This window comes from Callorhinchus milii, unplaced genomic scaffold (genome assembly GCF_018977255.1).
Source record: "Callorhinchus milii isolate IMCB2004 unplaced genomic scaffold, IMCB_Cmil_1.0 Scaffold20, whole genome shotgun sequence".
In the NCBI taxonomy this organism is placed as follows: Eukaryota; Metazoa; Chordata; class Chondrichthyes; order Chimaeriformes; family Callorhinchidae; genus Callorhinchus; species Callorhinchus milii.
In genome coordinates this window covers 1,311,651-1,330,694 of record NW_024704761.1, presented here as the reverse complement: position 1 = coordinate 1,330,694, position 19,044 = coordinate 1,311,651, and the positions used below count along the sequence as shown (strand labels likewise).

The 19,044-nt window shown below is 37.2% G+C and overlaps 1 protein-coding gene across 7 annotated transcripts in view; it reads right to left on the bottom strand.

The window, feature by feature from the left end:
* mprip (myosin phosphatase Rho interacting protein) overlaps positions 1–19,044 on the bottom strand; it is a 111,380-nt gene extending 92,336 nt beyond the window's left edge. For 3 of the 7 annotated variants that reach the window (XM_042342471.1, XM_042342470.1, XM_042342472.1), the window contains exons 1-3: positions 18,874–19,037; positions 4,382–4,459; positions 2,474–2,539 (exon numbers count right to left, since the gene is read on the bottom strand). In XM_042342471.1, coding sequence (XP_042198405.1) covers positions 2,474–2,539; positions 4,382–4,459; positions 18,874–18,999 — 270 coding nt within the window. In that variant the 5' untranslated portion in view covers positions 19,000–19,037. Of the gene's footprint in view, positions 1–2,473; positions 2,540–4,381; positions 4,460–18,873 lie in introns of all 7 variants that reach the window. The other 4 variants (XM_042342467.1, XM_042342468.1, XM_042342469.1 and 1 more) reach the window with 2 other exon arrangements.

Below are 19,044 nucleotides of genomic sequence, written 5' to 3'. Positions count from 1 at the left end.
AAAGCCACATTGCCTAACGTTACAGGATGCCATATTAACCACAGTGAAGGACCACTTTAACAAAAGTCTTCTCTTTTTTGGTTAAAGGTTTCCCCTCCCCCTTTTAAACCAGAGTCTCTTCTGTTTCTATATGTGTTTGTTAACATTATTCTACAAATCAACCAGCATTCCATTAGTTCGCTTTAACCCATATAGATCAGGCAGCTATTCTCCTGGGATGGTGTTGGGGGTGGTAAGGATTATGGTTAGGGTTAGCCTTGACACTTGCCAACCAGCATCTGAAACTTTCCAGAATTAGATAAGCAGGAGAGTGCGCATTTCATTCCAACAATCTACCTCTGGAATTTCTACGTGTAGGTAGGATGATAATAATAATAAATAATAATATGTATGGAACTCTGTTTGGTTTGGATATGCAGGGCGATGGGTTTCCTCTTGTGTCAGACACCAGGCTGACAACAACAAAATTACATTTGTAAAGCGCCTTTCACGTCGGGAGGATGTCCCAAGGCGCTGAAAAAAAAGAAAATATGGAGCTGAGCTTCAATCTTGGCGGTGAAGTTTCAGAAAGCAAAGTAGAGCATCTGGCACATGTTGTTACGACTAATTTTTAAAAGCAGTTGATTTGCCACAAAATACACAATCGGCATGGCCTTCACATTTTTCCACCACAACATCAGCCAAAGAATGAGAAACATTTGTTGACCCACAAGATTTTTAAAAAAAAACTTATTTTTAACTTGAACAAATGTCTTCATTCACTAAGAATGTTGCAAATATATTGAACTAAGAAATAAACATATTTATTAGTACACGCCAGGCTCTTCCTTACAGAGATTAAGAATTTCACAGATTAGAAATTAATGGCAGTGCTTTCACAAATATGCAGTACCGACAATAATTCAGACTTGAATGTGATATTCAACCTGTTACTGAAGTAGAAGTCTGCCTATCACATCCATGCATTAGTAATAGATATTAACGCATTGATGTGATAGACATGACTTCTTGGATGTGAGATAGACTTCTACTTCTATCCCCCTCGCCAAACCAGCAGTGACCTCTTCCTTATAGAATGCTACACATTTCCCCCAAGCTCCTGAAGACGCTGACATGTGCTGGAGTAAAACAGGCTGCAGACATCTGCCCTCTTGTCACTCTCTCACGTGACTAGGACACCAAGCTTTAATGGGTTAGTCAACATGGAACCACCACGGCAAAACACCACCATATCCTCTCCAGACATCAATACATGCCTCACTTTAGTGAGGGTCAATAGACAGCTATCACAAGGGGAAAATGTGGCTAATATTGATTTCCCTCCCTTGCTCACCGAAGAAATGAGCAAATGTAATGTTTGCCCAAATCAGATATTAACTAACCAGCAGTAGCCTGGAACAGAGCAGCCTTTGTGTTTTATGTAAACACATACAGTAAACTCCTGATAGCTCAGCACTCCAAGGGAAAAGAGCTCAGTGTCAGGTTATCCAGAGCAGTGGATTAGGTATTTGTATAAACACAAAAATAAATGTGGCTTGATAATTTAAGTGATAGTAATAAGTTAAGCCACAGTCAAATTATCAGAAGTTTACTATATTTAAGTGCTTGAAAGCTTCAAAAAGAAAATATACATAAAATGTTTCCATTCAAAATATTTAATGTAGTACAGACACAATTTTTTTTTTGGAGGGGTAGGTTGAAAAGAATAAAAAAAAACAGATATACATTTAAACTCAACTCGTTTTTTAAAAATGTGACAGAACAAGTTTGGTGCTTAAGATCAGGCAAAGATAAATGTTAACCATACAAATGTCTTTACTTAAATTCCATGCTGCTAATTTTATGGCAGGCATTTGGCTCTCTCCAATCCCAGTTACTATTGTTAGCAATAATGGGCAGATTTTCCTGCACTAATTTCCGATTTTTCCTCTGTATGTTCCCAGAGCAGATGAAAAGAGCATAAAAACAATGTGCTCAACTATGTCGTTTAATAAATGACAATCAGAGGAAAAGCATTTGTTGACCTAATAGTACAAAAACATATTCCCAATAATTCTAAAACTCAGACTTAGTATTAAGAGAAAAATATAGCTAAGGCAGTGTTTTCCAGTAGAAATCGCTGACAAGCATACCATTTCAGCCACATGTACTAATTTTAGTAGAAAACACCTTACATACACTTACACAATACAAGTAAGTACACTGTACTTCACAATGTTCTTTTTTCCCCCATTTAAGATTATGTGACAATTCAGTGGATTTATTTTCAGCTTTACTGTACAATAGGTTTGCAATTAAAACATAAAACTGAATACCAATAATTTCAGATTTAGCCAATAAGGAAAAAAATGTCCTGGATTGCATTTTAATTTATGAATGTCACCTTATCTGACAAACAGTAGAAGTAGTAGCAGTAAGGTACTGAGTAAAACCAATTGGGAATAATTATACAAAACTAACAAAAAAAACTTACCGATTCATCCAATGCATAACGAAGACAACCATGCTCATACAACACAAAGAATCTGCGCTGCCATTTCTGAGGGGAGGAGGAAAAAGAACACATTTTGCATGAATTTAACAAATTTACAACTTTAATTACAAAACAACAACTCTAGGAAACATTTCTGTAGCACATCTTCAAATATACACAATAATGAGACTTCCCAGACATCTTATGTTGTGCAATAAAGCACTTCCTCACAGAACGGTGTGTAAAAAAAAATTAGAGAAGACACTGGGTTGCTCTCAGAAGGTTCCAGTTCATAATTTTCATCTGGTTCTCTATTATTTTTTAACTTCAACATTAGAGTTGGAAAATGCCCGTATGAATTTAATTAACTGTCAGAAAAAATTCCTGGCAACTCAAACTTCAGTTTTTGATAGGGTGTACATAAGCAATTTCTTTGTCACATTTTACGAAGTCATACACAAAAAAAGTTGCTTACATCCCTCAATTTATCCAGGTCATACACATTAAATGTGTAATGTCTGCAAATTTTCTATTACATGCAAGAATAAGAAAGATGATCCAGTGTACTTAAAGGTTATTTCTGACTCAGGTCAATAGCCATTTGATTCTTTATCTTTAAGAATGTCCCACATGTGCTGCAATATTTTAGAAAGCCCAGTACATTAAGACGTACAACCAAAATTAACTCATTCCAGCTTTAATCTAGTATAAATAAAATGTCTGGATAAACATTTATATTTTTAGATAAGATTAAAAGGTTCAAAGGATTTTTGTAAAACATACGTCATTCTTGAATAGGTCATAGGAGACGAGAGCAAAGCAAATTAATTCATTCATCACTACTGTAGGGGATGTGATTTTAACTTTGTGCGGTATTCACAAGCACCTAATTTCAGGAGATCAGTCAGCACAAGGTTTGCCATGAAGATGTTCCATTACACAGCAGATTCAAAGGCTGGGCCACTTGTTTAGGAATAGAGGTTTGAAGTTCAAGTACCAAAAAAAGGTTCAAGACTGATGAAGCTGCCAGTTTTGACTGCATACCCATTGCTGCCTCAAATTTGTCAAGTAACTGTTAAATACTGCAGTATTTCAGCTAATAAACCAGTTGTTCAGAAAGAGATCTTTATTCGGTAGGGCAAGCTCTTTTTAAGTGTTTCCAGTCCTAAAAATGAAGGAAGACTGTAGGAAGAGTGCATTCAAAGTATGACCTGTTAAAATATAAATGCTTAAAAATTGGAAGAAGAAATTCTCTGCTAACTACCAAATAACAATAATCCTTGCATTTAATATAGAACCTTGTCACATCATTAAGACGTCTCAAAGTGCTTCACAGAATATACTATAGAGTGAATTGACTATATATTTTGTGAAGTCAATACATCAAGCTATACAACACAGTTAAAATATCAGTATTTCTTGAGCAAGTAGGGAATCCATCACTTTTATTTTAATACATTACATTCAAATGTTTCTACAAGTTTCCAGAATAGATTTTACCAGTGACCCAATTCCAGGATTCTGCTAGAATGAATAGTGAACAGAATACAAATTGTTTTGCAATAATCGTTCCAAATAGTTTAAGCATTTAGTACGCTGAACAAACATTAACAACTCCACTCAAAAACAGCCAACTGCACTGCAACTATGTTCCAATTCTCCCAACCTCTGGTCAAACATATAATTTTAAGATGAAAAATATTTTCTCTCATATAATGAATCTGTAATTGCAGTGGGGGTGGGGGCAAGAAAAGGAGAAACTGCTTCATGGCAATACACTACTGATATAGAAGACTTAACCCACAATGGATACCACAATATTTTAACAACAGATCTCTGTACTTGTGTGTGTGTTGCACGAGACAAAAGAATTAAGTCAATACCAAAAATCAGTCCTTGGAAACTTACTCTTGATCTCTGCATTGGATTTTCAAAATCTGTGCCTTCAGGTGCCAAACATAGCCAGCCTCCATAGATGGGTTTAGCCTGCAATTAACAAAAAACAAATAATTAGAATTCTAACCAACCAAAAAAAAATTCAATCTTAAAAAAAAGTTATAATACACTTTTTCAGCCAGTTACAAACTTCCAAAGAGATTGACCATTAAAGTAAACACTTCTGAAGTCAAAAGCCTGTGAAGGCACAAAACAGGATGTTCTCTGGCCAGGTTTAAGTTCCACTGTAATGTCCAACATAGGCCACTGCAACTTGACACATGATGTTCAGCGATGTTAAACAAGATATCCAAAATACGCAAGGCTGCTGGCAGCCACCGAGACCTGAACTGCAGTGGCAGGTCATCGCTTTTTCGGGGGGGGGAGGGGGGGGGGATGTCTCTCCTCTTCTGAAAGCGGTGACTCATGCTGGCAGTTCAACCAATATCCCAATATCCAGTTCAAGTAGCCATTCTTCAAATGATGGCCAAGCTCAATCTTGACCTCACACAACAACCATACACAGGAACTTTCAAGAGACACTGAATAGCAATCACAAGATGGAATCTTAGTTGACCTTCTCCTCGCTCGCCCAGGAGCTCCAAGATTAACTATAGCCCTACCAAGATCAGCCAACATTACCGAAGTTCAACAATTAAACCAGCAATCTTGTTTTTGTGGCCCAGAGCTACCAGGCTAAGGGAGAGCTGACTTATTCAAAAATACATTATTGTAATTTGATGACCTGCCAAGATTAACACAATCAAAACTCAACTGCTCTTTCAGATCCTATGGGGATTCTTCGCCAAGACACCGGGTAAAACTTATTTCTCTTCTCAATAGGGCCATGTGATCGTTAACATCCACCTAAATGGGTGGGGGGGGGCAAGACATCTTATTTTTTAATGTTTCATCTAAAAGACAGCACCTCCAACAATGCAGGGCACCCCAGCATTGCACAGGAGTGTCAACCTAGACTGCGCGCTCAAATTCCTGACATGCGGTTTGAACCCACAACTTTTGACTTAGAGGCAAGAGTGTTACCAACTGAACTAGACTGACTGACAACTGGTTGTGTCACCTTTAACTTAATGGATACATAGGAAATAAATCTGTCATCACTGCTCTAGTAGATTGAGTTCTATGTTTATCTTTAAAACTGGAATGAAAGAACATCAGATCTTTAAACTTAATTCCTTCTCCAAAGTTACAATCTGTGATGAACACTCTATTGAAATTTATAATCTTGTGATTGAGAATAGTCCAAACATAAGTACATACCGCTAGCATTTAACATTAATTGCACTTTACCTAAAGAGCACATCATAAGCATACCATCATAATTATGAAAAATTATTTGACGAGCAAATCAAATTTTGTGGATTTGTCTTTTTTGGGGGAAGGAGGGGGAAGGAAAGAGGAGAAAGAAACAACCAGCGGGCCCAACTCAGACAATTTTTTCCAATTACTTTAGGATGTGGATTATAGGTTGTACTATTTAGTAGACTGTGTAAAAAACGAATCCAAATCCACTAAATTTTATTTTGCACAATATGAATTTCTAGTACCTCAGATGTCCAGGGTATAGGCCCACTTGGCTGGAACAAATAAAATGTTGAAAAATCATTTTTTTAAAAACTGCCAAACCATTTATGGAATCTTGTACATTACCATCAGTTAAGAAGCTAATGGAAGCAAGAGAGTTCAGGAATACATCAACAACCATATTAGTATCTATAATAGCTAAACTGAGAAAATATGCACTATTATATTTTATCTAATTGTATTTGCACTTCAAACTAAAAGGCTGTTTTAAGTAAACAGGAAGTCAGATAAGAAATTATATATTAAAGGGTTACTTTATAATCTTTCTTCTCCCTCATTACTTAACACAACCATCGTTTAGAAAAACACCACATGATTTTGAAGCAAGGCTGGATCTGGATCTTTCTCAGGTCCTTTTTTTTTGCAAGATTACGACAGATATTCACTGCTTCACAGACCTCTTAATAAAACAGGCCGCAAAATCAGCTCCAAGGAACTCAATTACAAGGAGCTTGGAGTGGACGTACACCACTTATATATACTAGTGTGTGTATATATATACCAAGAGGGTTTAAGTATTTTGAAAAGCTTGAGAATATAAAAGCCAAAAGTCAGCAAACAAACAGTTAGCACACTCACTGGAATAAAGCACTTTTGGGAGAGGAGGCACGATTCATTAAAGCTAAAACGATACCATCAATATACAGCAAGTATAAGAATAGTCATTACAAAAACAACTGTTTTCTGCTTTAAATCTTATTTGTACATTTTGAAGCATTCGTAGACAAATGAGGGCTTTAATAAACTCCCTTCTCGGATTGAGTAAGAGATGCTGCAACTGTATAGGGCTTTGGTGAGACCGCACCTAGAGTAGTGTGTGCAGTTTTGGTCTCCTTATTTAAAAAAGGACATACTTGCCCTAGAGGGGGTGCAGCGTAGATTCACTCAGTTAGTTCCCGGGATGAGGGGACTGACCTATGAGGATAGGCTGAATAAACTGGGGCTCTATTCTCTAGAGTACAGAAGAATTAGGGGGGATCTTATAGAAACTTATAAGATTCTTAAAGGACTGATAAAGTAGACACTGAGGGTCTGTTTCCCCGGTAGGAGAATCTATAATCAGGGGTCACAGTCTTAAAATTAAGGGTCAGCCTTTTAGAACAGAGTTGAGGAAACATTTCTTCACTCAGAGGGTAGTGAACTTCTGGAATTCACTACCCCACAAGGCTGTAGATGCTCAGTCCTTGAACATTTTCAAGGCTGATAGATTCTTGAAAAATAGAGGGGTTAGGGGATATGGGGATAGGGCAGGTAATCCGAGTTAGGTGAGAAGATCAGCCATGATCTTATTGAATGGCGGAGCACAGGCACGAAGGGCCGAATGGCCTACTCCTGCTCCTAATTCTTATGTTCTTATGTTCTTATAGTTGAGCTCACTGTAGCTTATCTTTAGGAGTGAACACCCATCAATGCAAAAATTATTTCAATGCATTCGTTAAACTTTTGAAACAAAAAAAATAAGTGGTTAGTGTTCATATGGAACAATTTCTCCAGTCATAGAAATTTTATAGAATTTATAAATATCTAGAAGTGTTGCAGCAATCAATTACCACCAAATTCCAACTTCGTTACATCTTAAAACACAATGTTTGGCAAAAAATTGCAATATCTGACTCAGAGGGCTTCTGACTAAGATGTGAGCTAGAAATGGGGATTAAGGAAAAACAAGCGAGTTAGAAAACAGCGAGCTTGCCTCCTTTTTTATTGAAAGTTCATTTGGGCTATGACACCATTAGCTTCTTATTACTTTGTCGAGACATCTCAAGGCACTTCACAGGATATACTGTAAAGTGTATTGAATGTATTTCGACACCATTGAGAACAGTTTCTCCCAGTGTCCTGACCAAAAGTCCCCAGATTAAATAGTTACACCTTATGGCTGTTTCTGGGACCTTGCTGCAGCTTTCGCTTACAAAATGAGTCACTAAGTAATTTTCCGTGAAGCACTTTGTGACGTTTGATGTCATAAAATGCAAGTTTTCCTTCCATCACTCCTATAACTGGAATACTTATAAAACTAGAACTGAAAACACAAAGCACTTAAAAGGTCAGATACAATGACTTTAAGAAAACAGTCTTATTGTAGTTATAATGGAATGAAACCCATGCACTCTTAAACCACCAAGTAAACCAGCAGCATTAAGACCACACAGAATAAGGAAAGCTGGAACACTGTGGGATGAACTAAAAAACTAATATTAGTCATACCAGAATACAGTATTGAGGAATGGACCTTAAACCTAATCAGAAATTCCTTTGACTTTAACCCTCATAGTGTCTGAGCTTCCATGTAAACTGATAAAACTCTTTTCCCTTTAGTAACAAACATCAAGGGAAAATAATGATTAAAAATGATAAATGGGAAACAGATTTTAAAAAATGGTTTCTGCATAATCTTTGAATTGTACTTTAGTTAATCACCACAACTGCAGCATGTTAACTGTATAAATGTTGCCACTACATATATCATGATAGCTCTAAATATACAAGAATCACAGCCAAACCATTAATTTCTTTCTCCTTCAGTTGATCATATCAAGGTTGGATTATTGTCTTATGGCACTCAATGTCAAGCCTTACAAATGAAGATTTGAGCATTGACTAGAAATAAAGTCAGCAAGAGGCACTGCCTGAATAGGGTGACCTTCACATATGCAGTCAGTCTCGCTTTGTTTTCAATAGAAAATAAAATATTTAATGGACAGAAGTGTTTTTTTTCCTAAATGGAGCAAATTAGTTTCAAAAGCAAATGAGACACATTACTGCAGTGCAACAGTAACACTCCTATAATCAGTGCAGATATTCATTACCATTTGGTAATGTTGTATCTTATCAAATTATTTTCCTTTAAAAGAGCAACATCGCTTAAATTACCGAATTCTATTAAATGTCTGTTTCCCCAATTTTTTTAATTGCTGTGGGGGGTGGGAGAGAGGAATTGCATTGACCTGTACGATCAACAAGTTTCTCCCAAACAGTTGTGATCCTAGATCCAAGATTGAAGCTGTTCAATTCATTCAGTAATGCATAATCTGTCACTTGTAACCAGTTAAACCAAAAACCTAATATTGCACATAGTTGTATAAATTATATCAAATATTCTTCAACCAAGAATTTGTATATTTTTCACTTAGTGAGTCCTAAGTGAAACAGGATTTCTGAGGGTATGATTGTACAATTGGGTGGAATCCCATTACAACATATGTGGATCAGATTATTTGGCTTTAACTAGTCACAGCGACAAGAATTAGTTCTATCCATACAGGAAAACAAATGGTCATTTGATAGATTTTCATGTATTGTATAGTGCATTTACAATGGCCGGACTACTTTCTGCTTGCACAAACTTGATAAGGAGCACACCTGTGTGCAGTCTCATTAATTTTTTTGAGTTACTGCCTGAGGTTAAAGCACAGAGAGTTTAAAGACAGTTGCTCAGTGTGGTTCAACAACCAAGCAACCAGCTGCAGAAGGCATAATTTCTCAGGGACATAGCCTTCATAAAGGCTATGTAGTATATTTATATAAAATATACTACATAGTGAATAACATGGTAATTTATAACTAAACAGCTAGAGTGGTCGTATCCTAGTATATCCTTCATTGCTTAAAGAGCATCATAAAGAGTCCTCCAGACGTGAAAGGCGCTATACAAATGTAATCTTGTTGTTGTTAAAATGCGGGTGGCAAATATCGCTTGGTCATACAGTAACTCCCACAGCATTTCGCTCACAAAATAGTCAATCCAATAGACTTCTTCATCTAAACCATTTGCAAAAATCATTATGTTTCTAAGAAAATGGTTGCAAACACCAGACCTAAAAAATGGTAATATGTCGGTCTCTAGCTAACTTAGCCTTAGCTAAAACCCTTCAAACTTCAAAAAGCTATTGTCAAACTCTGTGCATAGTTTTCCCCCATTTTAATTTTAGTATAGGCAACATACAAACTTCCTTCCTCCTTTCTGTGTTGCTAATAGCACAGCTGTTCTACTAAGATTCCCAGTTCTTTCCCCTCTTTGTCAAAAGACAAATAGTGGACCTTATACCACCACCAACAACAACTTGCATTTATATAGGGCCCTTTACACAGGGTAGTGTCCTGGAGCAACATGGCATGGTGTGTTCTTGCACAACAAATAAAATACAGTATATGCAACACTCTGCAACACTCCGCAACACTCTTTGATGGGATTGAATACATGTGTAATTAAATAATCAATTGGCGGTTATTTTTTATTGCAATAAATTAAACATAATCAAAAATATACACCCTGTTAGCTTACCAGGAAATTTTAGTATCATAATGTATATCATATTTAACAACTAAATATTTTTATTTTGTTATTTTTCATAGAATGTCATCCACTCAGAAAATCACGCTGGGTACTTTTGAGTTGGTGACCAAAGTTATAGAATGTTTCTTGTAACATAAATACTTGGATAGCACAATGCTTTAGAAATAATTACTGGTTGAATGCTAGCCTCTCATTTTGATCAGTGATCTCACCATTTGTTTAACCAAAACAACTAGCATTTATATTGTGCCTTTTACATAAAAGAACATTTTAAATTGCTTGACGGGTAGGAGTGGCACAGAACAAGGAAATCAAGATAAAGATGTTGATTAAAAGCATAGTCACAGAGATAAGCTTTTATACAATTTACTTATATAAACTGTAAATGATTTGATCTAGGAGTAGAGGGGAGAAATCTCAAAAGGTAAAGAGGGATTGGTAAATACCAAGGCGGATTAAAATAAAATGCAGGTTGATAGGATGGCTGAATAGAGCAGATGGAGTTCAATGAAAAAAAACATGTGAGGTAATCCATTTCCGGAGGAAAAACACGAGCAGAACCTATAACTTAAAGGGAACAATTCTTAGAGGGTTCTTGTAGTGCAGATTCACAATATGGGAATGGACTACAAGGATTAAAGAGGTCATATTGAATTTGTATGGAAAGTTAGTCAGGTGACAGCTGGGATACTATAATAATAATAATACTAATACAGCTGGGATACTGTGTGCAGTTCTGGGCTTCTCATTATAGGAAAAATATAAAAGTGCTGGAGGCAGGGCAGAGAAAATTCACCAGAATCTTGCCTTGAATGACAGGGAAAGGCTTGGTAGACTGGGGTCATTTCTTTGGAGGTCAGAGAGGGGATATGATTGAGGCATGAAAAATGAGGCTTAGATAAGAGGGACAGGGAAAGATTTAAAGTTGAGGGACATGGGACTCGAGATAGGGTCTAGGATGGGCCCTCATGTGGAGTACAAACACCAGTCAGACTGGATGGGCCAAATGACCCGTTTCTGAGCTGTACTTTATATGTAGTTTGTTCTGTGTCTGAAAGCTTCTTGTGGAGCAAATAGAGTGAGGATAAATGACCAAAGTTGAAAGAGTTGGAGAAGATTGTATAGGTAAGATTAGAGCAAGATCTTGGATGGTTTTGAAGACCAGAACAAGATATTAAATATGATTGTTTGAGATATTAGGAGCTCTAGGTTTGAAAAAAAATAAAGTCACGCATTTAAGGTCTCTAGATGATTCTGAAACAACACCTTTCGTGCAGGATAATGTCTGACCACTGAAATAAGCTGCAAACCAAAAAATATTCAAACATAATCTAGTTCCAACCAGAGCCGTTCATTCTTTTAATTATATGAATGGGCAGAAATCAATTAAAATGCATTATTGCCCAAGACAAATGCCACAATAAAGCATTGAAAATATATTTCTGAACTCAGGGCCTTCAAAAAAACAAGCAATACATTTCAAAATGTTTGAAGTGTCTTGGTTATTTTAAGCAAAATGGAATGCTCTGCTGATTATGTGCTGTATTCTTTGGAGATAGCCATCACACTTCACAATTATAACAATAACCTAATATGGTAAAAGCACGACAGTGTTTTATAAAAGGGCAACAAAAATGTTACAGTAGAGGAGCAGCATAAACCCATTTAAAATGAGGCAATAGTGTGGGTGGAACACAATGAACTAATCTGTGATTCACCACGAAAATGCTATCATACCATTTAGTCATCTGAAACACAAATCCGATCCATCACATAGAAGTGCTCACATTGGTGGTTGCCAGTTATAACTTTGGCATGGATCCCAACAATGACTATTTCCCATTCCCAACCATTATTAACATAGCGGTTGGGGAGTGGAGCTGAATTATCATCACTGGCAGAGATAGTTCTAAACCAGACATATGGATAATTCAGTTTCCTCGCAATGGTCAGCCTCAGTAACATTTCCAATTCAGAATTCCCAACTGATTATCATTTCTCACTGTTTTATAATAAAATCCCCAAAGCTGACCAAAAAAGTACATTTAAAATCATTTTTCCCCCCCAACCTTTTTTTTCTCCTTACCCAAATGCATTTTATTCAATTCCCCCTCCCTCCAGCCTCCTCTGATATTATTATTTATTAAACTCCACCACTGAAGTCGCCATGTTTCATATACAAATATCGCTCGCAACATTAGCAGGATAATAAACCACTAATACCATTCTCGATAAGCCAGGTCCTATCCTCATTTAATATTCACAATACAGGCTTTATTGCAGCATAAGGCCCTGAGGCTACCTGTAGCACTGCTTACTACTTTCAACTTGGTTAAAATCAGCTAGTCACAAATATATAAGGGACCATGTCCATGATAATCCTAATTTTTATTGGTCAGTACCACAACCAAATCATCAACAGTTAAGGATGGAACAGGAAAATGAAGATTGAGAAAAAGATTAGTTCTAGGCCCTTTGCTATTTTAGGAACTGCTATAAAAACATCTGAGTTTATCATGCACATCTCAGAAAACATATTTCAAGTAAAACACTTGCAACTTTGTTAGATGGAAGCAACAGAAATATTGACATCCATATCCCTTCATAATTTCATTCTTCCCCTCACCCACACACAAAACCACCTGACAAAGCATATCATTTCACAGCAGCAGTGCCTCACACCATCAAATTATTTTCTATTAAAATGCCTAGAGGCGATGGAATTACATCCCTAACAAAAAGATACCCAGTGGCATCCATTAAGATTTGTTTTAAATTGAGAAGCCTAGCACAGGACTCAAGCAAGAGGAAATAGAAAAACATTGAAGTTGGGGAAGGAAAAGAAAAAAACTATTGGCGTTTATCCAACTAGTCAAGATTGATTTGCTGAACTCAAATGGGGAGCGATACAAGAAGTCAAACTGGCTATTTTTATCTGCAGCTTATGCAAATCCTGATTCAAGCACAACATTTCTTGGCAAACAATCATGCATTTATCAGAATGCAACTGCACAGACACGTTGATTGTACTGGTTACAACAGGCAGTGCTTTTAACTCACTTAGCACTGGAATTGTAGGTGTGCCTGTGTGGACTGAAACCATTCTGACAGGTCTGTATGTACCTTTTAAGGCTCAACCTTGTGCAAATTCAATTTAATGACAAAGCTGTAATGTGCACTTAATTTAATTTTTGATAGTATTCACCTACAAAATAGTCACTATACTTTACAATATATGCTGTGAAGAATTTTGAAATGTCCTTCAAACTGTATCAAATGCAAGAATTCTAACGTTATCAATTAGTTCAGCACCAGTAAAAAAGAGTCCCCAGAGATTCAGTTTACATACCACTCAAACATTCTGTCTTCCTTTCAGCACAGAATAACATGGAGAACAGCAGTAATTTTTTTGAAGATGGAAACTAAAACTAGAATGATGGAAAGGAAAACTGGTTATAAAGACTGGATTCAACTTTACTATTCCCTGTAGCAAACTGAACTTACAGCATATCCATCACTTCCTTTAGATAAAGCCCTCCCCAATTTCTAAAAATATGTCCACTACAAACCAGTAAATTGATAAGGTAATTTAAGAGGCACGGTTTTGGTAATGTTAGCTCTGCCAAATAAGCAGACTTAGCTAGGGTATAGATAGCTTAAAGCAAAAGATAACTGAACATAAAATTCCTTTGAGGCACTACTTTGAGCCACTTATGTTACACATTGTACAGTGTTCCAATGAGAATCAGCAACAGAGAAATGCTGCTTCATTTTGCTTTTATAACTAACTATAGGAAAATACAGTATGGCTTTACTTCCTCTAGGTTTGGAAAAGGAGCCTGGTGGTAGTTCAATTTAACACATTTTAAATGTGATGGTTAAAGGCAAAAATGAGCACTAAGGTTAATTAACTTCCACTACGGATAACCAGAAAGTGTTTGTCAACCATTGCCAAACCCTTTCTAAAAATAAGGCAGAGATGCAGACTACTAAACTGTAATCCTAAAACCATTATGTCTATCCCGAAAAAAAAAATTCCTTTGGTTCATTTAGAAATTTAATCTGGAAATTCTTTGACGGTTATTCCAACTGACCTCATACCAGATGCAATAGTTTCCTAAGCCTACCTTGGAAAGGGAAGTTTTAAAACAATCAATTTTGTTTATATAAAAAGAGGCATCTACTTCCGTCCCAGAGTCTCCACCTGAGAAACACTGGGTATCTAACTTTCAATTAATACTTGCAATGAATATGGTGCCTTGTTATGTTAGAACGTTTCAAGGTTCTTTACACAAATGTAGTGACTGTTAGGTAGGTAAATTCGCCAGCAATCTCTCTTGTAACTGCAGTTTGATAAATTATGAATTGTGTTTTTGATGGAATTTGAATGACAGAACATTAGCCACGACATCACAATAGTAACCCAAGATCTTAAATATCCAACAAGCAGACAGGACCTAGATTTAATCTCCCACTCAAAGAGCTGCATATCCAAGACTGCAGTGCGTCCATATCCCAAATCATGAACTTTTATGCAACTTGAATCCACAAATTTCTGACCCAGAGATAAGAACTTTTGTGTGAAGTTGTGTGAAAGAAGGTGCTAAGTTCCAGAATGTAGGAAAGGACTTTTCATTCAATTAAACCATTTCATGGCATTATATAAAGGAGAGTGCGTAAACAGCCAATACTTTTCCAGTGAAACACATGCAGCATTCATGATGTGGTAGCAAGGTATATCAACCTAGTAGATCCCTTGTTTTTGCCCAGTTAGCTTATAACCAGGGGACCAAAGAGTTACCATAATTAGCCTGAAGACTCTCCGGGGAGGGGGGGGGGGGTATGGGGCTTAAGGGAACAAGATTCAGTCAGCAATACTATCCAGCTCTCTGTGACAGAAAACGGGAACACAAAAGTATGCAGGTTTTCCCATAGATTGCTTACAGTTACTGACCAGACTGACGTGAAGAATGGTAATTTGGGAAAAGGACCTGAAGGCTTCCAACAAGCACAGGACCCTTATCCCAGCATGAGTCACTGTCTCAAGAGAGACTGGAAGAATGATCGAACAGGAGGGGGTAGAATGAGTACAAGGAATATCAGTAACTAATTCTAAATTGTTCAAACAGAAAAAATACTTTCCAGAGACAAATCACCCTTGCAGCAACATGATTTGCTGTGGCTCAAAAATCTTTATGATGTTAAGTAGAATAGCACTCAAATTTGATTGATTGCTTCATTTTCAAAAAAAAAGGAACAATGAAAAGCTACAAATTAAGGTCTCAGTTTTGTTAAAAAAAAGTTTCTCCCCATCATCTCAGTTTTGCAAATAGTGTATATATTATATATAATGTCAACTTAAGAGTGATGGAGAACACAGATAAACTGGCTTGAAGTTTGAATGCGACAACACAGAAGAGCTGAATTAACATACCCAGTCAAAATTAGAAAGGTTATGTTATTCACGGATATCCATTCAGCTCTCCCAAATAGTTCCCTAATTAGAACAGCAGCAAGTAGCTGACACAAAAATATTCCCTGGCCCAATTTCATCCTTTGCTGCTGGAAACTTTCTTTCAAATCAATAATTAATTTGAGGATGTAGCAAATCAAACATTCTACAGAATCAAATTAGTATTATTATGACTTAATTTGATTATAGTTATTTAACAAGAAGTGCAATACAATAGATTATACTAAAATATTGTGATATTTAATCCTATTTTCCTTCACCCTCCTCAAGCTCTGAAAAGGTTTTGCCCTGACAGTAGTTTTATCTGAAATTCCTATTGATCAGAATCATCATATGTATAAAATAGAATCAACGAAAAAATGACACTGCCCCAACAAAATTCAAAAAGGTGCTGTATATTGTATATGACAAAACAGATTCTGTTTACATAAAATCTAAAAGCATGAAATTTGAAGTTTTAAATTGACATATAAAACTAAAGTATAAACAGTCCTTACAGCAAATGTTGTAAACTTTTCCAATGTTGAAACATGCTGCAAAGGAAATGAATCTCTCCCAGTTTACAAATATTTTCTTTCTGTTTGTTTGGATTTGGTAACAGAATTACGAGTACAAACAAAAGTGTAAAGCTGCAATTATGCTGCACTAAACAATGCTGATAAAAAAAATGTTGTCCCAAATTTACTCTGTCCATATCATTAATAAATCCCTTTGACAAAACTCCATTTCTAGTTTTCAAACAGGCAAAACATAAATTAATCAATCCTTTCAAAAGCTTGATGGGTTTGCTTTCATGGTCCATAGAAGTTTTGTAGCCAGTACAAACCAAATTACAAAAAACAAAGACCGAAGAAGAAAACCACCATTTTTAGTCAGCAACAAAAAAAGTCAACATTAAAATTAGCAGCAATGTTTCAAACTTTTCTACACAAGACATACCTAGCGCTCAGAACAAAAATATTATAATAATCCTTGCATTTGATATAGCGCCTTATCATGTCGTTGACATGTCTCAAAGAGATTCACAGAACGAATTTACGGCAAAGCAAATTGATTTAATACCACCAACTATTGTTGCACAGTTGGAAATAGACCACGACTGAGCAATCTTCAGATAAACCAACCCCAACAACTTGCATTTATATAATGCCCTTCACACAAGGTAGCGTCCCAGAGCGCTTGACACAAGTACACCAGAAAACTGATTCAGAACATTGCAAATTTCAATCTCTCACCAGCTGCTCTCCATTTGAAAGAAAACCTATTTTCCTCCAGCTGCTGCAACAATCGACAGTCATTCCAACTTTTGTTTAATTTTCACAAATATAGGCATGGCATCTAACAGTAATAATACATTGGAAGCTATTTTAGGATATGTCCAGAGTTTTTTTTTATGCTTACTGTACCAGTTAACAACTGTTACCACTCGAAAACATTTGATGGCCTTGAACTATTAATGGTTTATTTCTACTCTCAGTATTATGTCTAAAATTATAAATTACTACAATAAGTAAAGACAAAATTGGCATCCTACTTTATAAAGTACTAAAATAAATGTAATACCACCTAAGATTTTATATAATATTTTCCCCTAAATGCCAAAATATCACGGATTCTATTGCAAACTTCGAGTTGCAGGGCATTAATAAAAGCAGCATAACAGAAATATTTTTTTAAAAAAACTTCCAATCTAATTGAAGCTCTTGCTTGAGGATACAGGGCTTTTTTAAAAAATTGTATTTAAGTGCACCCAAGCATTTCTCATCACATAACATTTGGTGAAAATGTGTATTAATGGGGGGGGGGGGGAGGGAAGGGTCACATTATAATTTCATGTTGTGAGTAAATGTTGCTGTCTAATAAAAATGTCAAGCAGTTTGCTTTCTCCCTCAAACTAATGAGTACAGTATATTTACTCCCTCTGGAAATTTCAAGAATCTTTTGAACAAAGGAATGAGCATATCAGTCCTTTCCTCGGGATAGCGGGACGATTACATGCTTTTGATTTGGAACATGATTCACTACCCCTTATCTCCTTCCCTCAAATCATTTTGCAATAAGGAGGGAGCAAGAAATAAAGAGAGAGAAGGTGGAGGGAAAAAGAGCTGTTATACCTTCTCAAATCTTTTTATCAAGAGGACACAAACCCAGATTTCAAGACCCAGACACAGCGCATCAGAAGCATAACACATCGCAGACATTCATATACAAAGAAAATCCACTGTAATTTTTAAAATGCAGTTTATGAAACCTCTACACCCCCCCCCCCCACCCCCCCAAAGCACACACACAAACAAAAGGATAGGGAGAGAGGAAGCAAATAAGGAAACTGCCTTTCCTTCCCAACTTCAACCCGAATTGTAAGATAAAGGCAGGAAATCACACCCCGATTTGGGAGACTGATTTCGATCGCTGCCCCTTCCCTACTGAACACCGGCTTGGGCCTACAGGGAGTATCACCCCCCCCCCACACACACACACACACACCTCCTCCCATCTCCCCCTCTCTCCCAGGGCCCGAACTGAAGCCGGGAGACAAGATTTCAAGGGTAACCCAGACATGAAGCGCCCTTCCCTTTGAAGGGTGTGGGTGTGGAGGGGGTAATGGTGTGTCTGTATGTTGGGGGTAATGATGTGTGTGTTGGGGGGGGTAATGATGTGTGTGTCTGTGTATGTTGGAGGGGGTAATGATGTGCGTGTGTATGTTGGAGGGGGTAATGATGTGTGTGTTGGGGGGGGGGGGGGGTAATTGTGTGTGTCCTGTGGGGGTAATGATGTGTGTGTATGTTGGAGGGGGTAATGATGTGTGTGTCTGTGTATGTTGGAGGGAGGTAATGATGTGTGCGTGTGTATGTTGGGTGGGGGGGTAATGATGTGTGCGTTGGGTGTGGGGGGAGGTAATTGTGTGTGTGTGTGTGGGGGGGGGAGGGATGAATGGAAGAGAAATAGAAAAAGGTATTACAATATATATATACCTTTTAAATTCTCCACCCCCCTGCCCCCGCTCTTTGTCACCCCCTCCCCTCCCTCTCCCTCTCTGAACACACGGTAATTTAACAGGGGTGGGGGTGGGGGTGGGGGGGCTCTGACCTGGTTCAAGTCCTCGTCCGTCAGTAAGTGCACCTCCCGGGGCTTGAAGCAGTTCTGACATTTGCTCTTGTTGAAGATGTTGGCCTGGAACTTGCGGCAGGGGTTGTCCTTGGCCCCGGCCAACATCTTCCCTCCCGCGGCCGGAGATTAAGATGATGGGTGATATATGGA